This window comes from Nycticebus coucang, chromosome 13 (genome assembly GCF_027406575.1).
Source record: "Nycticebus coucang isolate mNycCou1 chromosome 13, mNycCou1.pri, whole genome shotgun sequence".
In the NCBI taxonomy this organism is placed as follows: Eukaryota; Metazoa; Chordata; class Mammalia; order Primates; family Lorisidae; genus Nycticebus; species Nycticebus coucang.
The window spans coordinates 56,623,761-56,644,539 of NC_069792.1; the positions used below are offsets into that span (position 1 = coordinate 56,623,761).

Below are 20,779 nucleotides of genomic sequence, written 5' to 3' on the forward strand. Positions count from 1 at the left end.
CCACGGGCGATAAAGTGAGACTCTGTCTCTTAAAAAAAAATAAAAGGTAATGGAAGAGAAACTAAAATTCTATAAGCTGGCAGAGCCCATAGCTCAGTGGGTAGGGTGCCGGCCACATACATCCAGGCTGGTGGGTTTGAACCTGGCCCGGGCGAGCTAAACAACAATGACAACTACAACAAAAATAATAGCCAGGCGTTGTGGCGGGCACCTGATGTCTCAGCTACTTGGGAGGCTGAGGCAAGAGAATCACTTAAGTGCAAGAGTTCAAGGTTGTTGTGAGCTATGACGCCAGAGCACTCTACTGAGGGCGACATAGTAAGACTTATTCTGATAAAAAAAAAAAAAAAAAAAAAATTATATAAGCTGAATACACTACATTTACTACACAGCAGACAACATGACACAGTGTTTAAGAGCAAAGGCTCTAAAGCCAGATTGCTAAAGTTCAATTACTGGTTCTGCCACTTATATTTATGTGTCCTGGTCAGCTGACAATTTTCTCTTCTGTCCCAGCACTTTGGGAGGCCAAGGTGGGTGGACTGCTTGAGCTCAGGAGTTCGAGACCACCCTGAGCCAGAGTTTCTAAAAAAGAAACATAGGTGGGCATAGTGGTGGGCACCTGTAGTTCCAGCTAGTTGGGAGGCTAAAGCAAGAGGATCACTTAAGCCCAGGAGTTTGAGGTTGCTATGAGCTATGATGAGGCCAGGGCACTCTACCAAGGGTGACAAAGTGAGACTCTGTTCCAAATTTAAAAAAAAATTTCTCTTCTGCAGTGAGGGTACTAAGAGAATCTACATCATGAGGATGTGAGGGTATTATATGTAAAGTGTCTATAATAGTTACTGAAACCCCTAAGTGTTTGCTATTAATGTAAACTCCTGTTCTCTTTCACTCCCACTCTCCTGGTGTGAAAACACCCACTCTCAGCTGGTGTGAAAACACGTCATCAATCCATATAATTTCTTTAAGTATTTCAGTTTCTCAAATCTTGAAACAATTTAAAACAGATTAGGGCGGCGCCTGTGGCTCAGTGAGTAGGGCGCCGGCCCCATATGCAGAGGGTGGCGGGTTCAAACCCAGCCCCGGTCAAACTGCAACAACAACAAAAAAAAAAAGCAGCCGGGCGTTGTGGCAGGCGCCTGTAGTCCCAGCTGCTTGGGAGGCTGAGGTAAGAGAATAGCATAAGCCCAAGAGTTAGAGGTTGCTGTGAGCCGTGTGACGCCACGGCACTCTACCCGAGGGCGGTACAGTGAGACTCTTGTCTCTACAAAAAAACAAACAAACAAAAAACAGATTAAATATAATACTATGAAGTAAGCAGATTAAATGAAATAATGGTGAAATATACGAACAATCCTAAGGAAATTATTGATAAGTATAATTGTGAAAATAACATATGGATGCTACTCAGAAAGAATAAAGCTCTCAATGTAAAAAGGAAATAATCAGCCAAGATTTCTTTTAAATTCATCACTAAAATGCAATTTATCAAAGGGTAACTTTAAAAAAAAGGTCTCCTCCTTTTATACAACAGAGGACCATGCAAATAGTACCACTGATCTACAGACAGTTCAACTGTAAAGGAAAATACTTTATCTGAATCTCTTCTATCAGAATCACTTCCATTTAATTTCGTTATATTCCAATATTCTAACCTGTTAGTCATTACCTTTTGAAGCAGGTGGTGTGAAAAACCTATTCTGACTGTGGAAAGCACCCCGTCCTCCTCGACTGCCTGAAAACCCACCACGAGAAGAAATCTTCTGTGATACTTTGAGTGGTCGTTTTGGTGGAGGTATTCCATCTTGAGGGACTACTTCTTTACTTTCAGCTGCAACAAAGTCATCCACATGCATAGATGGTGGTCTACTTGTGTTCTGTTTTCTCTGGCGAAAAATATCATGAGGTCGTATACCCTGTCCAAATCCTCCCCTGCCCCTTCCTCTTGGTGGTGGCACAACATGAGCTCGTTTGGCAGGTTCAATGTACTCAGATTTTCCACTATTAAAACAAAAACACTCCATGAAAAATTTTTCTTTTTTTCAGATTTCCAAGTGAAAACATTATAGTCCAACTTTATAATACTGAAACCTAGATTTCAATTTTTTCTTATTTTAATTCTGTTAACTTTGCAAGTATCTATCTTACTTTCTGACATAGTCCAACAAACTAGCTAAGAATGCTACTTATATTTATATTGATATGCATAACAATGATTCTAAATAATCCAGGTCACTTCCTATTCAAGCCTTCTAAAATCTTGTAAAAAACAATGTAACAAATATATATACTGGTATGTCTATAAAATTATGTTTAAAAACAAATCCAAACAACATTCATGATTTGAGTGCTTTGTCAACGTCCTACTTTGTTTAATAGCCTTATGTCCGTCTCAAAATATATTAAAATAAATAAGCTTATATGACCACAATTAAGATCTTCAGCAGAATAAAATTTACCTTGAAGTTATAAAGGTCTCATGCTTGTGCTTCCCAAGTTTGAATCCTTTAGTAGTTTTGGTTCTTCCAGGAGATGATGGTTCTGACAAAAATGAGCGCTCTAATTCTGAGTGCAAATCAAAATCACTGCAGCATTTTTCAGAGAGTTCAATTAAGTCAACCTTTACCTGCAGTCATAAAAATGAAATAAAACACAATTTGAATGTAACTACTAATATAACATTTGACTACAGAAATTATTGACTCTCATAAGAAATAAATTACTGATGTATCTCTTTCCCTTAGCTTTCCAAAAAGTAACATCATTGATAATTACTAAGAAACAAAAACAAATAAGCAAAAAAACTCTTAGAAATCTAGGTACTTTTTTTTTGGTAGGGTTCTTCAAAGCAGGGCTATTAATCTAGGAGACCTAACAGGAACCTAATATTTCTCTAAATACATGAACACTGGGAACCTGTCCAAAAAAATCTGAAAATAACAAGTCAGCCAGCCTTGTATAGTCAACATTTCTGTTATAAAAAAAACTCTGTGCCAGATTCTTCAAAAGCTTTATACATTTAAAGAGGTTCAAGTTAAATTTCAGAGAAATCAAAATTCAGTTCACTTAGGTTTTACTCAAATTATCAAATTTAAGTGATCTAAAATTTCACAATTATCATTACTAGACAGTTGTGATTCGATATACAGTTATTAAAAATACAATTTCCAGCTGGGCATGGTGGCTCACACCTATAATCCTAGCAATTGGGGAGGCCAAGGTAGGTGGGTTGCCTAAGCTCAGGAATTTTAGATCAACCTAAGCAAGAGCAAAACCCTCTGAGATGCCACGGCACTCAACCCCAAGCAACAGAGTGAGACTCGGTCTTAAAAAACAAACAACAACAACAACAAAAACAAAACAAACAAAAAACTTCTACCAAATATTTTAGACCATGCTGCCCAAAATGGTAGCCACAAACTACATACAACTCTTTAAATTAATTAAAATTAAATAAAAATATGGAAATATCCAAAGGATATATATATATATATATATATATATATATATTTATTTATTTTTTTGAGACAGAGACTCAAGCTATCGCCCCGGGTAGAGTGCCATGGCATCACAGCTCACAGCAACCTCCAACTCCTGGGCTTAAGTGATTCTCTTGCCTCAGTCTCCCAAGTAGCTGGGACTACAGGCACCCGCCACACACCCAGCCAGTTTTTGGTTGTAGTTGTCATTGCTGTTTGGCAGGCCTGGACTGGATTTAAGCCCGCCAGCTCTGGTGTATGTGGCCAGTATCTTAGCCACTTGAGCTACAGGGGCTGAGGCGCAAAGGATATTTTTTTAAAAAAAGAAAAATTAAATCAAAATAAAATTCAGTCCTTTAGTCACACTAGTCACATTTTAATTGTGCAATGGTCACTTGAGGCTATTAGCTACTGTATTGGACCGGGCAAACTGCAAAACATTTCTCTCAATGCATAAAGTTCTACTGGACAGCACAGTTATAAAGAATCACTGCACAATTTGCACTAAAAAGAAATTCAACACACTAAATATACCTTAAATATGAAGCAAATAATCCTTTTAGTTTTACTGTACAGGGTTAACACTAGCATGTTTCTTTGATCAAGAAAATAAGAGTGTAATCCCAGCACTCTCGGAGGCTGAGGCAGGTAGATAGCATGAGCTCAGGAGTTCAAGACCAGCCTGAGAAGTGCAAGACCCATCTCTAAAAATATCCAGGTGTTGTAGCAGGCGCCCTATAGTCCCAGCTACCTGTGAGGCTAAGGCTTAAGCCCAAGAATTTAAGGTTGCTGTGAGCTACGATGCCACAGCACTCTACCCAGACCAACAGAGTGAGACTCTATCTCAAAAAAAAAAAAAGAAAAGAAAAGAAAAAGAAAATAACCAGTATGTGGTATAATAAGAAAAAATCATTTTAATCTCCTAAAATAGAGCAGATATCACACTATTCCTTGCTTTAAACTCAAATGCATGAACAGCTATTTTGTGAAATACTTTTCTCTATATATTGCCAATACAAGAAAACAAAATGCTTCCAAGAAATTATCAAAAAAGGTAACTTTTCCTTAAAAGTCACATTCTCAAGGCTCGGCGCCTGTGGCTCAAGCAGCTAAGGCACCAGACACATACACCTGAGCTGGCGGGTTCGAATCCAGCCTGGGCCTGCCAAACAACAATGATGGCTGCAACCAAAAAATAGCCAGGCATTGTGGAGGGTGCCTGTAGTCCCAGCTATTTGGGAGGTGGAGACAGGAAATCGCTTGAGCCCAGGAGTTGGAAGTTGCTATGAGCTGTGATGCCACAGCACTCTACCCAGGGTGACAGCTTGAAGCTCTGTCTCAAAAAAAAAAAAAAAAAAAAAAAAGTCACATTCTCAAAATACAGATCACTGACTGGAAAGAAGCAAAACAAGTAACACAGAAAATTGAAAGGCCAGGCATAGTAGCTCACAGAGAGTAATTCTAGCTCTCTGGGAGGCGGAGGCAGGAACATCACTGTCTCAGCCCCACAGTTCGAGACTGCAGTGAGCTATGATGAGACCACTGCCCTCCAACCAGGGCAACAGGTATAAAAATAATGTTGGAATGTTCCCCAAGCAGACTTTAACAGCCTTATAAATATGTACATTCTTATAATGCTAACAATACACAAAAAAAAAAACAAACTAAACTTTTTTCTAAATATGTTGTAATAAAATAATTTATACCAAGTCCAGATCTGTATCAATCTCTTCAGCCTGAAAAGGAGTAAACCACATAGATTTCAACTGATCATCCATTACATCAGCTAGCACGTACGCAGTCCTAGAATAAAAAAAGTTATTTGGTGAAAAGCAGAATTCCAAAATCAAATATTTTAGCTTTAATATATCTATGGCATAATTAAAACGTAATCCTGCAGAGGTCAGGCATGGTGGCTCACACCTATAATCTTTGCACTCTGGGAGGCCAAGGCGGGCATCACTTGAGTTCAGGAGTTCAAGAATATAGCCTGAACAAGAGTGAGAGCCACTTCTACTAAAAGTAGAAAAATTAGCTGGGTATTGTGATGCGGACCTGTTGTCCCAGCTACTTGGGAGGCTCAGACAGGAAGATTGCTTGAGCCCAGGAGATGAAAGTTGCAGTGATTTTGGCACTTAACTCTACCTGGGATGACAGAGTGAGATTCTATCTCTAAATAAATAAATAGAAAAACCCCAAACCCCAAAAGTATATGGGTATTAAATATCCTGAAAAAGCAGTATCTTGGAAACTAATGCTACTGTGTCAAATTCAGAACTTTCTGAATCAAAGCTCTGATTTTATTTCCTATGGCAAGTTTACTGCACTGTACCAGTCTGTACAGAAATTGCTCATATGTATTTTTCTTAGTACAGAGACTAATTCTATCATATTGAATGATCATTATGGTTAAGAGGTATATATCTTTTAGATCAGGGATCAGTAAACTATAGCCCATTTTGGGGGGTGGGGGTGGGGGACAGAGTCTCACCTTGTCGCCCTCAGTAGAGTGCTGAGGCGTCACAGCTCACGGCAGCCTCCAGCTCTTGGGCTAGGGTGATTCTCTTGCCTCAGCCTCCCGAGTACCTGAGACTACAGGCACCTGCCACAACAGCCTGGCTATTTTTGTTGCAGCTGGCTGGGGCTGGGTTCGAACCCATCACCTTTGGTATATGGGGCCGGCGCCCTACCCACTGAGAAACAGGTGCTGCCCTGCAAGGCCTATTTTTATATTGCCCACAAAGCTGTGCATGGTTTGCATATTTTAATAAATGAAAAACAAAGAAGAATATGCAATAGGGGCCTGCAGAGCCTAGAATTTTTACTGACGCTTTTATGGAAAAAGTTTACTGACCCTCTCTACACTGTAGACATTAAATAAACAATATCTACTCAATCGCAAAACATGTTTGTTTTACCTATTATTAAACAGATTCTGGAGAGATTCTGGAGCTGAAAGTACTGGCTCTACATCCTGGTCACTGAGAGGTAAAGGATCACCTGATGACTCCAGCATCTGCTTAAGTCCAACTACATTGTCCAACAAGGAATCCAGATTATCATCATCTTTTGAATGTTCCTAGATACAAATAAAAGCAGAATAAGAAGGTGCAAATAAAATTGGAACATTTACGCCACAATCTATTGATACTTTAGTAGAAAGACTATGTTATTTCATTCATATTAAATATGGAACATTATCCAGAAATTATCAACTTAACACGTACACTTAGTAAAATAAAACAAACACCAAAACACTTGTCATTTTATTTCTAAATACAGCAGCAGGGGGCACCATGCATCCAAAGAAGAGATAATTCAGAAAGGTTTCCTTTATGCTTTAAGATTCATAACGAATGGAAGGCTTTGCTCCCAACTATTAACTCAATGGGTTATTTGAAATGCTACAAATATCTAGATAAGGATTCACTATTTTTACAAAGATCACTAAGAAATACTTGCACTAATCAAACTAAGAAGAAAATAGTCTCAGGAATGCTCTAGTTTTTTTTGACTTTTTTACCAAAACAAGCTTCTCTAGTTCAAGGATCAAATTTTCTGAACTTTCTTCTTTGCTTTGTAGAAGCTGTTTTAATTCTGCAGCATTAATACTCATCGTCCGTGTTGGATGAGCTCCCTCTACTTCCATGAGACCACTATCTTCTCCACAACATCCCTGTAAATGTCACACACAAATTAATTTAAGAGCAGAGAAATTTGCACAGAAGATACTAAACATTCAGATATTTAAGCCATATGCTGCAATCTTTCCTTCAATGTTTTGGTTTTGTATCAGTAGAAATGGCTAGTTTTAAGTAGGATTTAGTTCAAAGATGAAGTAAGCTTTCTTTAAATAAGACTCACAAAATAAATAGGTAAACACATATATTTAATTTACTGACACTAGATTTCTCAACAAAAAAATCCAATGGCAGGCAGCACCCGTACCTCAGTGGGCAGGGCACCAGCCACATACACCGAGGGTAGCGGGTTCAAACCCAGCCTGGGCCAGCTAAAACAACGATAACAACTGCCACAAAAAAAAACAGCTGGGCATTGTGGCAGGCACCTGTAGCCCCAGCTACTTGGGAGGCTGAGGCAAGAGAATCGCTTAAGCCCAAGAGTTTGAGGTTGCTGTGAGCTGTGATGCTACAGCACTCTACCCAGGGCAAAAAACAATGGCAAATAACACTAGCACATGTAGGACATGTAACACAAATTGAGGCTTAAGCATTAATAAAATGCCTGCTATAACAAAGAACTGACAAAACAAAGATAAGGCAAACAATCAATTTCTGCTTTTAACAAGTATGCTACATAACAGAATGAATTATAGAGTTCAGTACAAGAAAACAATACAGCAAGATAAATCTTGATTTGGTCACATATGAAAGAATACTTCCTTATGGCAGAGTCATGTACCCACCTAAAGTTTCAAATCTTTAGAACACAGGCCTGTTTCTAAGGAGTAAGAAAAAAAAATAAACGTGTACACACCGCATCACAGCTCACAGCAACCTCAAACTCTTGGGCTTGCACTATTCTCTTGTTCATTCAAGTCCCAAGTAGCTGGGACTACAGGCAAAAACCACAATACCCAGCTATTTTTTGGTTGCAGTTGCCATTCTTGTTTAGTTGGCCCGGGCCGGGTTCAAGCCCACCAGCCTAGGTGTATGTGGCTGGCGCCCAACCCACTGAGCAACAGGCACTGCCCTAGATGCAGAATTTTTATTTTAAGATGAGGATAAATGCCAGATGTGGTGGTTCACGCCTGTTATCCCAAAACTCTAGGAGGCCGAAGTGGGCAGATTGCATGAGCTCAGGAGTTCCAGACCAGCCGGAATAAGAGTGAGACCCCGTCAATAAAAATAGCCAGGCATTGTGGCAGATGCCTGTAGTCCCAGCAACTCGGGAGGGTAAGGCAAGAGAATAACCTGAGCCCAAGAGGTTGAGGTTGCTGTGAGCCATGACATCAACTGAGTGAAAGTCAAAAAAAAAAAGGGATAAACAATTAAAATTTCATTTGGAGGGCGACGCCTGTGGCTCAGTGAGTAGGGTGCCAGCCTCATATACTGAGGGTGGCAGGTTCAAACCTGGCTGTGGCCAATCTGCAACAAAAAATGGCCGAGTGTTGTGGCGGGCACCTGTGGTCCCAGCTACTCGGGAGGCTGAGGCAAGAGACTCGCCTAAGCCCAGGAGCTGGAGATTGTTGTGAGCTGTGACGCTATGGCACTCTATGGAGGGCAATAAAGTGCAACTCTATCTCTAAAAAAAATAATAATAATAATAAAATAAAATTTCATTTGGGGTTCATATCATTTGTCCTATAACTGAGCAACTATCAATGAAGAGTAAATGAAAATTATTCTTAACAAAATCCCACTCAAACTGACATTGTACATGAAGCACACTCCTTTCAGAAAATACTAGACTGAGGAAGTGATTTACATTGTGTTAAGGAGAAGGAAATACAACTTTTTTTTTTTTTCTGTAGAGACAGAGTCTCACTGTACCGCCCTCGGGTAGAGTGCCATGGCGTCACATGGCTCACAGCAACCTCTAACTCTTGGGCTTACACGATTCTCTTGCCTCAGCCCCCCGAGCAGCTGGGACTACAGGCGCATGCCACAACGCCCGGCTATTTTTCTGTTGCAGTTTGGCCGGGGCTGGGTCCGAACCCGCCACCCTCGGCATATGGGGCCGGCGCCCTACTCACTGAGCCACAGGTGCTGCCCCGGGAAATACAACTTTAATGAGAAATTCAATCAACATTCAGTCTTTAAAGATTTTATTTGCTCCACTGAAAAGTGTGAGGGGTAGGTTGGTAAGTGGTCTACCCCATGCTTTTTTATTTTTGAGACAGTCTCACTTTGTAGAGTGCTGTAGTGTCATAGTTCACAGCAATCTCTAACTCTTGCACTCAAGTGATTCTCTTGCCTTAGCCTCCTGAGTACCAGGTACCACAGGTGCCCAACATAACACCCAGCTATTTTTAGAGACAGAGGTCTCAATCTGGCTCAGGCTGGTCTCAAACATGTGCGTTCAGGCAATCTACCCACCTTGGCCTCCCAGAGTGTTGGGATTACAGGTGTGAGCCATTGCGCCTGGCCCTAGCTCATGCTTTATTTAAAAAATAATAAGTTAAAAATAATCAGAGTACACAAATAGGAACAGCTAGTGAAGAGTTCGCTTTAAAGAAACTGTCCTTTAAAGGTTGAAAAAAGACCAAGTGCAGTGGCTCACACCTGTGATCCTAGCAGTCTGGGAGGTGGAGGTGGGTGGATTGCTTGAGCTCAGGAGTTTGCTTAGGTCTGAGCAAGAGCAAGACCCTGTCTCTAAAAATAGCCAGGCATTGTGTCAGGTGTCTATAGTCCCAGCTACTGCGGAGCTCAAGCAAGAGAAATTACTTGAGCCCAAGAGTTTGAGGTTGCTGTGAGCTATGATGCCACAGCACTCTACCCAAGATGACAAAGTAAGACTGTCTTAATAAATAAATACATACATACGTACATAAATGTTGAAAAAATATTACAAGAAAACTATAAGCCAATTATTTCTCATGTAAACAGATGCAAACATTGTCAATAAAACATTAACAATTACCAAACAGCAATTAATAATTCTATTAGCAAAGTGGGATTTATCCCATGTATGCAAGGCTGGTTCCACAATCTAAAATCAACTAATGGGCTTGGCACGGTGGCTCACACCTGTAATCCTAGCACTCTGGGAGGCCGAGGCAGGTGGATCGCCTGAGCTTATGTTACTTAAGTCTGAGCCAGAATAGCTGGGCATTGTGGAGGGTGGCTGTAGTCCCAGCTACTTGGAAGGCTGAGGGAAGAGAATTGCTTGAGCTCAACAGGGTGACAAAGTGAGACCATGTCCCAAAAATAACAGAATATAAATTAAAATAATGTATTCTATTACCATCAAAGCCACATGATCATATTAATACAAGAAAAGCATTTAACAAACATCTAACACCCATTCTTGATAAAAATACAGCAAACTAGTAATACAGAAAGGAACTTCTTTAACTTGATAAAGAACATATTAAAAAAAAAAAAACCTAAGGCTAACTAACATCACTGAATGGTGAAAACGCAGTTTTCTTGCTAAGATCAGGAACAAGGCAGGAACATCCCCCTATTGCCGCTCTTTCAACATTGTCCTGAATTTCTAGTTAATTCAATAAGAAAAGGGAAATAAAAGAAAATATGAGGCCGGGCACAGTGGCTTGGCCTATAATCCTAGCAGTTGGGGAAGCTGAGGCAGGTGGATTGCCTGAGCTCCCAGGTTTGAGACCAGCCTGAGCCAGAGCAAGACCTCATCTCCAAAAAAACATAGCCAGGCATGAATCTCAATGTAAACTATGTACTAATTACATACCAGTGTGGGTTCATCAACTGTAACAAATGTATCACTGTAGTATGAGATGTCAATAGTGGGAGGAGTTTGTTCAAGTGAGGGGGCAGGGAACATATGGGAATTCACTGTACTTTCCACTTGATTTTGCTAAGAAGCCTAAATTCCTCTAAAAACTGTTAAATCTATTTAAAAGAGGGGGTTGGGAGAGCCGATCAAGGAAGACAGAGGTCACTAAAGTTTACTGACATAAATTTAATGAAAAAAAAGTTTTGAGGGGAAAGATAAAAACTGTGAACTAATTAAAATACTTAAAATGATCTAGCAGCTGGGTATGGTGGATCACGCCTATAATTCCAGCACTCTGGGAGGCCAAAGCAGGTGGATTGCCTAAGCTCACAGGTTCAAGATTAGCCTGAGCCAGAGCAAGACCTCACCTCTAAAAATAGCTGGGGCATTGTGAAGAGCGCCTGTAGTCCCAGCTACTTGGGAGGCTGAGGTAAGAGAATTGCTTGAATCCAAGATTTTGAGGTTGCTGTGAGCTGTAACACTATAGCACTCTACTGAGGGTGACCGTGAGACCATGTCTTCAAAAAAAAAAAAAAAAAAGAAAGAAAGAAAAGAAAAGAAAAACTAGCCAGGTATCATGAGAGCCACCTATAGTCCCAGCTATTAAGGAGGCTGAGGCAAGAGCTTCACTTGAGACCACGAATTTGAGGTTGCTGTTCTGAGTTATGACACCACAGCACTCTACCCAGGGCAACAGAGTTAAGAATCTGTCTTAAGGGCGGCGCCTGTGGCTCAGTGAGTGGGGCGCAGGCCCCATATACTGAGGGTGGTGGGTTCAAACCCAGCCCTGGCCAAACTGCAACAAAAAAATAGCTAGGTGTTGCCATGGCACTCTACCCAGGGCGACAGCTTGAGGCTCTGTCTCAGAAAAAAAAAACAAAACTTAAAATAATATGTGTATATGGCTCGGTGCCTGTGGTTCAGGCAGCTAAGATGTACCAGCCACATACATCTGAGGTGTAAAACAACAATGACGGCTGCAACAACAACAACAAAAATAGCTGGGTATTGTGGCAGGCACCTGTAGTCCCAGCTGCTCGGGAGGCTGAGGCAAAAGAATCGCTTGAGCCCAAGACCTGGAGGTTGCTGTGAGCTGTGTGACGCCACAGCACTCTACCGAGGGCAGTAAAGTGAGACTCTGTCTCTACAAAAAAAAAAAGAAAGAAAGAAAGAAACTAGAAATAGAAAAGCAGACTAAACCCAAAGCAAGCAGAAGGAAGAAAATAAACCTTAATGCAGAAATAAATGAAAGAGAGAAGAAAGACAGAAACAAAACTGTACATCGTCACTTAGATAATGAAGATGAAGGTAGTGGAACAAATTCCCAAAAAAACACAAACTAATAAAATTGACTCAATAAGATACAGAAAATCTGAATAGATTGATAATAAGCAACTGAATACACACACATATATATATATTTTTGAGCCGCAAGCTGTCACCCTGGTAGAGTGCTGTAGCATCACAGCTACAACTCCTGGGCTCCTGGGCTCAAGTGATTCTCCTGCCTCAGCCTCCCAAGTAGCTAGGACTACAAGCGCCTGCCACAATACCCAGCTATTTTTGTTGTTGTTGTTGTTGCAGCCGTCATTGTTGTTTGGTGGACCCAGGCTGGATTAGAACCCGCCAACTAAGATGTATGTGGCTGGTACCTTAGCTGCTTGAGCCACAGGTGTTGAGCCATATACACATATTTTTTTAAGTTTTTTTTTTTTTTTCTGAGACAGAGCCTCAAGCTGTCGCCCTGGGTAGAGTGCCATGGCATCACACAGCTCACAGCAACTCCAACTCCTGGGCTTAAGCAATTCTCTTACCTCAGCCTCCCAAGTGGTTGGGACTACAGGCATCCACCACAACATCCAGCTAATTTTTTTTTTTTTTTTTTGCTTGTAGTTGTCATTGCTGTTTGGCAGGCCTGGGCTGGATTCAAACCTGCCAGCTCTGATGTATGTGGCTGGCGCCTTACCTGCTCAACCTACAGGCATTGAGCCATATTTTTTTAAGTTTTTTTTTTTTTTTTCTTTTCTGAGACAGAGCCTCAAGCTGTCACCCTGAGTAGAGTGCTGTAGCATCACAATTCACAGCAATCGCCAACTCCTGGGCTCAAGGAGCCATTCTCCTGCCTCTGCCTCCCAAGTAGCTGGGACCACAGGCGCCTGCCACAACAGCCGGCTATTTTTTGGTTACAGCCATCGTTGTTTGGCGGGCCCGGGCTGGATTCGAACCTGCCAGCTCAGGTGTATGTGGCTGGCACCTTAGCCACTTGAGCCACAGGTGCCAAGCCTTTTAAAAGTATTTTTATTTAGTTATTTATTTCTTATTTTTTTTTTTTTAGAGACAGAGTCTCACTTCATGGCCCTCGGCAGAGTGCCATGGCATCACACAGCTCACAGCAACCTCCAACTCCTGGGCCTAAGCGATTCTCTTGCCTCAGCCTCCCGAGTAGCTGGGACCACAGGCGCCCGCCACAATGCCCAGCTATTTTTTGGTTGCAGTTCAGTCGGGGCCGGGCTTGAACCCGCCACCCTCGGCATATGGGCCCAGCGCCTTACCGACTGAGCCACAGGCGCCCCCCTTTTTTAAAAGTATTTTTAAAAACTTCCCACAAAGATAAGACTAGCCCGAGATGGCTTCACTCTGAATTCTACAAGGGTTTAAAAGAATTAACAGCAACCCATCATAACTCTTTCAAAAAGTAAACAAGAAGGGAAAATCTCTGAGCTCATTCAATGAGGTCAGAAAAGACATCATAAGAAAAGAAAGCTAGACACAAATATTTCTTTTGAATACAAACACACACACAAAACTTCTAATAAAATAAAGCAAACTTATACAACAATGTACAAGGATCACATTCCAGGACTAAGCGGGATTTATCTCAGAAATGCAAAGTTGGTGAAATAAACAATAATCAGCAATGTAATACACCATTCAATAGAATATAGAGAAAAGCTACATTATCAGCTCAATAAGACTCAGAAAAATCAGTTGACAAAATCCAAGAACCTTTCATGATAAAAAACACTTACATCAGGAATAAAATGGAGCATTCTCAACTTTAAAAGGAGTTATCTAGGAAGATCCCATAGCTAACACATTTAATGGTGAAAACCTGAAAGCATTCTCCTTAAGATGAGGAGTAAGACAAAGATATACATCCTTGTCATTTTTGTTACACATTATACTGGAGGTTCTTGTGAGGGAAATTAGACAATAAAAAAAAAAAAAGCATCTATATTGGAAAAGAAAAAGTAAAACTATTTGTCTTTGTAGATGACATAATCTTATAGTATATAGAAAATCCTAAGAAACTCACTCAAAAACTATTAGAACTAATCACTGAGTTCAGGAAGGTTGCAAGACACAATACATGGTATACAAAAATCAATTTTTTTTTCTTTTGCAGTTTTTGGCAGGGGCTGGGTTTGAACCCACCATCCACAGGTGCCACCCCAAAAATCAATTATTTATGGCTGGATATTGTGGCAGGCACCTGTAGTCCCAGCTACTTGGGAAGCTGAGGCAAGAGTTTGAGGTTGCAGCAAGCTGTGATGCCATGGCACTCTACCGAGGGCAACAAAGTGAGACTCTGTCTCGAAAAATCAAAACAGGCTCAGCACCTATAGCACAATGGTTGCAGTGCCAGCCACATACACGGAAGTTGGTGGGTTTGAATCCAGCCCGAACCCAGCCCCAGCCACCTAACCAATAATCACAACTGCAACAAAAAATAGCCAGGCATTGTGGCGCCTGTAGTCCCAGCTACTTGAGAACTCAGACAAGAGAACTGGTTGAGCCCAAGAGTTTGAGATTGCTGTGAGCTGTGATGTCATAGCACTCTACTGAGGGTGACATAATGAGACTCTGTCTCAAAACAAAACAAAACAATCATTTTAAGTCCTGGCACAATGGCTCATGCTGTTAATCCGAGCACTTTGGAATGCCCAGGTAGAAGAAATGCTTGAGGCCAGGAGTTCCAGATCAGCTGGGACAACATAGTGAAACCTCATCTCTTAAGAATTTTTTTTTTTGAAGACAGAGTCTCACTCTGTTGCCCAGCCTAGAGTGCCATAGTATCAGCCTAGCTCACAGCAGCAACCTAAACTCCTGGGTTCAAGTGATCTTCCTGCCTCAGCCTCCTGAGTAGTTGGTAGTATAGGTGCCTGCCACAAACAATCCTGGGCTAGTTTTTCTTTTCTGTTTCTTTTTATTAGAAAGGAATCTCACTCTTACTCAGGATGGTCTCGAACTCCTGAGCTGCTCAAGCAGGTGAGTTGCGTGAGCTGAGGAGTTCAAGACCAGCCTAGGCAAGAATGAAACCTTATCTGTACTAAAAATAGAAAAAACTAGCTAGGCTTTGGGGCAGGTACCTGTAGTCTCAGCTACTTGAGGCTGAGGCAGGAGGATTGCTTAAGCCCAAAAGTTTGAGGTTGCTGTGAGCTACAATAACGCCACAGCACTCTACCCAGGACAACAGAATGAAACTCTATCTCAAAAAAAAAAAAAGAAAAAGATGGTGCCTGTGGCTCAAAGGAGTGGGACGCCAGCCCCATATGCTGGAGGTCATGGGTTCAAACCCCAGCCCTGGCCAAAAACTGCAAAAATAAATAAATAAATAAATAAAAATAAATAATAATAATAAAAGAAAAAAGGTTTTGTGAATAAAACTGACAAGAATAAGAGCTATGGCTAAAAAGGATTATGAGGGAAAGTTCACTACTATTCTATGATTTCTATTTTGGAGGTCAGGAAAATATAGAACAAAATTTATGGAGAAGACAATAAATTTGATTTTTGGATATTCAGAGATTCTATCCATTCTAAGGGCATAGAGAGTTATAAAGGCAGATGAGGGAAAAAGAATCAGGAAAAATATTAAGACAGAATCCAGGTAATAAGTAGAAATGAAAGTGATGCAAGGATATATTTTCCTCTGCTTAAGGAAGGAAACAATAGATTAAAAAGGACAGGGAGGCAGCACCCATAGCTCAATGGGTAGGATGCCAGCCACATACCAAGGCTGTAGGGTTTGAATCCAGCCTGGGCCAGCTAAAACAACAATGACAACTGCAACAACAACAACAACAACAACAACAACAAAAATAGCCGGGCTTTGTAGAGGGTGCCTGTAGTCTCAGTTACTTGGGAGGCTGAGGTAAGAGAATCGCTTAAGCCCAAGAGTTTGAGGTTGTTGTGAGCTGTGACGCCACAGCACTCTATCAAGGGTAGCATAATGACACTCTGTCTCAAAAACAAACTAATAAACAAAAAAAATGGACAGGGAAAGAATTTAGTGGTGAGTAAAAGGATTTACATCACGATGGCCCTGATCTTCTCAAAGGAAGAGGTAAGAAAAGGAAAGACATTCATGAGGGATGAATAAAAGCATTAATTGGCAATCATGAGGTCCCAGCAAATTGTGGATAACATGAATGAACACCAGTTACTTTTTGATTGATTTATTTATTTATTTTTGAGACAGAGTCTCACTATGTCACCCTCGGGAGGGCAACAGCCTCTCAAGTAGCTGGGACTATATGTGCCCGCCACAATGCCCAACTATTTTTTTGTTGCAGTTGTCGTTGTTTAGCAGGCCCAGGCCAGGTTCAAACCCACCTGCGTGGTGTACATGGCCGGTGCCCTACTCACTGACCTATGGGTGCTGCATCATTACTTGTTTTTGATCAGAAAATGTTTAACTAGGGCGGCACCTGTGGCTCAAAGGAGTAGGGCGCTGGCCCCATATGCCAGAGGTGGCAGGTTCAAACCCAGCCCGGACCAAAAACTGCAAAAATAAAAAAAATTAAAAAAAAGGAAAAAGAAAAAGATGTTTAACCGATGACATGGTAAGAAACTCTATCAAACCAACAGATTAACAAAATGCCACTTAACAGATGTGAGGGGGGATCTGGCTGCAACAGCCATCACCCCATTTATCACTAGGGTTGATTGGGCTGATCTGGCTGGCTAGGAGGTGTCCCCTTCCTCCCTCACTGCTCCATGTGTCCCTCCTGAAGCTGCGCGCTCGGTCAAAGAGGACGACCTTCCACGATAGAGAAGACCGTTCTTTGGTCAAGGGTATATGAGTAGCTGCGCTCCCCTGCTAGAACCTCCAAACAAGCTTTCAAAACGTCACTTAAGATCTAATGAATAAACAAGTTTTACTTCTATCAAGTAAAACTCTAAATAATCTCTTTAGGGAAGCAACAGCTTTACTGTTAAATATGATAATCTTTCAAGAATTAATAGCTGGTAAGTGTAATCACTTTAATAAACTAAATATGATACAAAACAAACAATAATTTGCCAATAAAATTGGCAAGACAGTAATTACAAGCACAGCAGTAAGGCAAGAAGGGCTTACTGGATTAAACATTCTCAAAATAAATCATAAAAGAGTACAGTAAATTTAATGCATAGAAGAGTACAATAAATTTATTTTTCATATTAAGTCCCATATATCTATTTTAGAATACTATAACAGGCTTGGCACCCATAGCTCAGCAGTTAAGGTACCAGCCACATGCACCAGGGCTGGTGGGTTCGAACCTGGCCTGAGCCTGCTAAACAAACAAAATAGCCCAGCCGTTGTAGTAGGCACCTGTAGTCCTAGCTACAAGGCAGGTTGAGGCAAGAGAATCGCTTGAGCCTAAGAGTTTGAGGATGCTGTGAGCTGTGTGCTGTGACGCCATAGCACTCTACCGAGGGTGATATAATGAGACTCTGTCTCAAAAAAAAAAAAAAAAAGAATACTATAATAAATAGGTCCTCTACAATTCTTCCAAAATAGAAATCTTAAATGTCACCCAGTGTTGACAATACATACTGACCTACAAGATGTGTGCACATGCACACACACACCCCTACAGGATTTATACACACAAACACAAAGCAATACATGTAGGTATAGCTGGAAGGCCGGATTATAGTGCAGCAAAACATCCCAGGACCTTGTAAAGCTTTTAATATACTAATGTCTACTGTTAATTTGTACTAATGTGTACATTTCAAAACTTATTTGACCCCAAATAACTTTGTAAAGGCTAAAATATCTTTTTCTATTAATTTTTTGAAATAGAGATGAGGTCTTGCTATGTTGCCTAGGCCAGATTAGAACTCCTGGGTTCAAGCAATCCTTCAGTGTAAGCCCCATGAGTAACTGGGACTACATGTACATACCACTATGCCTAACAAGGCAAGTCTATTAACAGCTTCTGGAACTGTGCCCATAAAATACCATCACTTTGAAAAATACAGAACTCTTAATTAATATTTTAATTTTTCCACTCTTAACTGTAAGATTTTAGAGCAAGAAAAATAACCTTTAATTGATATATCTATGATAGATCCAAAATACCCTAGTATAAAATAGTAAGATTTTATGATAATATAATAAAATCACAATATCTAGAATATAATCACTAAATGCTTAATTAAATGACAAGTAAATAATAAAAGACTAAGAAAACTTGACTGTTCTGAATTACCCTAGTGAGGTAACTCAATGTCGAGAATTATTAAAAAAAGGCACTACAGGCAGTATTTTTCTCTAAGTTACAAAGTCACAGGGTATTCACAAATTAATGACACCTACTAAATTAGAGTTCAATATAGTTTACTCTTAGACATCAATTTTTTTAAATAAAAAAATCACTACTCTATGTTCTAAGACTTTTTTTTTTTTTTTTTTTGTAGAGACAGAGTTTCACTTTATTGCCCTCGGTAGAGTGCCATGGCGTCACACAGCTCACAGCAACCTCCAACTCCTGGGCTTAGGCGATTCTCCTGCCTCAGCCTCCTGAGTAGCTGGGACTACAGGCACCCGCCACAATGCCCGGCTATTTTTTTGTTGCAGTTTGGCCAGGGCTGGGTTTGAACCTGCCACCCTTGGTATATGGGGCCGGCGCCCTGCTCACTGAGCCACAGGTGCCACCCTAAGACTTTTTTTTTTTTTTTGTAGAGACAGAGTCTCACTTTATCACCCTCGGTAGAGTGCCATGGCATCACACAGCTCACAGCAACCTCCAACTCCTGGGCTTAAGCGATTCTCTTGCCTCAGCCTCCCGAGTAGCTGGGACTACAGGCGCCTGCCACAACGCCCAGCTATTTTTTGGTTTGCAGTTCAGCCGGGGCTGGGTTTGAACCCACCACCCTCGGTATATGGGGCCGGCGCCTTACCGACTGAGCCACAGGCGCCGCCCCTAAGACATTTTCTAATTGAAGTGATTTTTTAACTTAGACAAGGTTTATAATAAATACAAAATATTTATTACAAATAGGTACATATATACATAATTACTTACCATTGTGTCAGAGTTAAGAATCTGTCTCATAAATTCCAAAAATGAAGATGCAAGTTCTCCTGTGTCCTTACTAAATGTGGCGATCACTCGTTTCAGTAAAATATGCAGAGCATTACTATTTTTCCTTAAAGAACTGTAAATAAAGAAAGTAGAGACATTGTCTTAAAATATGAGGATATAAAACTATTATAAGAAATGAATTATCTGGGCGGCACCCGTGGCTCAGTCGGTAAGGCGCCGGCCCCATATGCCGAGGGTGGCGGGTTCAAACCTGGCCCCGGCCAAACTGCAAAACCAAAAAATAGCCGGGTGTTGTGGTGGGCGCCTGTAGTCCCAGCTACTCGGGAGGCTGAGGCAAGAGAATCGCTTAAGCCCAGGAGTTGGAGGTTGCTGTGAGCTATGTGAGGCCACAGCACTCTACCGAGGGCCATAAAGTGAGACTCTGTCTCTACAAAAAAAAAAAAAAAAAAAGAAATGAATTATCTCTGTCAGACAGAATAAAATTAAGTCTAACACTTTTAAAAATATATTAAGTATTTTGTTGTATTTGTGTACACAAACAATATCAAAGCAGTATCTACAGTTACCAAGTCCTTTTTTTTTTTTTTTTTTGTGGTTTTTGGCCGGGGCTAGATTTGAACCCGCCACCTCCGGCATATGGAACTGGCGCCCTACTCCTTGAGCAACAGGCGCGGCCCACCAAGTCCTTTTAAGGTCAAACTTGAATGTCTTAAAAATTTCCCTCAAATCATAAGTTTATAATACTTAACACAAGAAACTTGCAGTTTCTATAATTTTTAAACATTTTACAACTTGAGAATATCTCTAACATAAGGATATTATAGCTAAATTAGAAGCCTGCCCAGAAAGCCTGACTTACATAAGAACTACAAAGAATAACTATCCTTATGACATTGTAATCTGACAGAAGGAAATTAACAGTATGGAGCAGAGGTTAGCAAACTTTTTTTTTTTTTTTTTGGAGACAGATTATTACTATGTGGCCCTTGGTAGAGTGTTGTGACATCATAGCTCACAGCAACTCTCAAACTCTTGGGCTTAAGCGATTCTCTTGCCTCAGCCTCCCAAGTAGCTGGGACTATAGGTGCCTGCTACAACACCAGTTATTTTTTTGCTGCCGTTGTTATTGCTGTTTAGCTGTCGTGGGGCGGGTTAGAACCCACCACCCTCAGTGTTATGCGGCTGGCACCATAACCACTGTGCTACGGGTGCCGAGCCAGCAAACTTTTGAAAGAGTCAGATGACAAATACTTAGGCTTTGCAGACTATACGCAACTCAGTTTATCTTTTTATACACAACAACAGACTCAGTCACACCCACTTATCTCTGTTAGGGTAGTGGGAAAGTAGTCTTACACATCATATGATGATGAAGTTCTAATAAAACTATTTACAAAAATTGACAGCAGAGGTTTGGGAGTCAATGTGCCAAACCCTGATATACAAAGATTTTATCACTAATAAACAATCACAATATATATCTAAAATCTAGACAATATACAGTCCTTTTAAACTTATTCCATACATTTATTACACAGT

At 40.8% G+C, this 20,779-nt stretch overlaps 1 protein-coding gene across 2 annotated transcripts in view; it reads right to left on the reverse strand.

Annotated features, from left to right (window-relative positions):
- The window catches only part of VIRMA (vir like m6A methyltransferase associated), a 94,330-nt gene that overhangs the window by 4,230 nt on the left and 69,321 nt on the right, over positions 1–20,779 (reverse strand). The window contains exons 17-22 of one of the 2 annotated variants that reach the window (XM_053558633.1): positions 19,220–19,352; positions 7,006–7,158; positions 6,401–6,561; positions 5,189–5,285; positions 2,463–2,629; positions 1,673–2,004 (exon numbers count right to left, since the gene is read on the reverse strand). In XM_053558633.1, coding sequence (XP_053414608.1) covers positions 1,673–2,004; positions 2,463–2,629; positions 5,189–5,285; positions 6,401–6,561; positions 7,006–7,158; positions 19,220–19,352 — 1,043 coding nt within the window. The remainder of the gene's footprint in view (positions 1–1,672; positions 2,005–2,462; positions 2,630–5,188; positions 5,286–6,400; positions 6,562–7,005; positions 7,159–19,219; positions 19,353–20,779) is intronic. The other variant, XM_053558634.1, reaches the window with a different exon arrangement.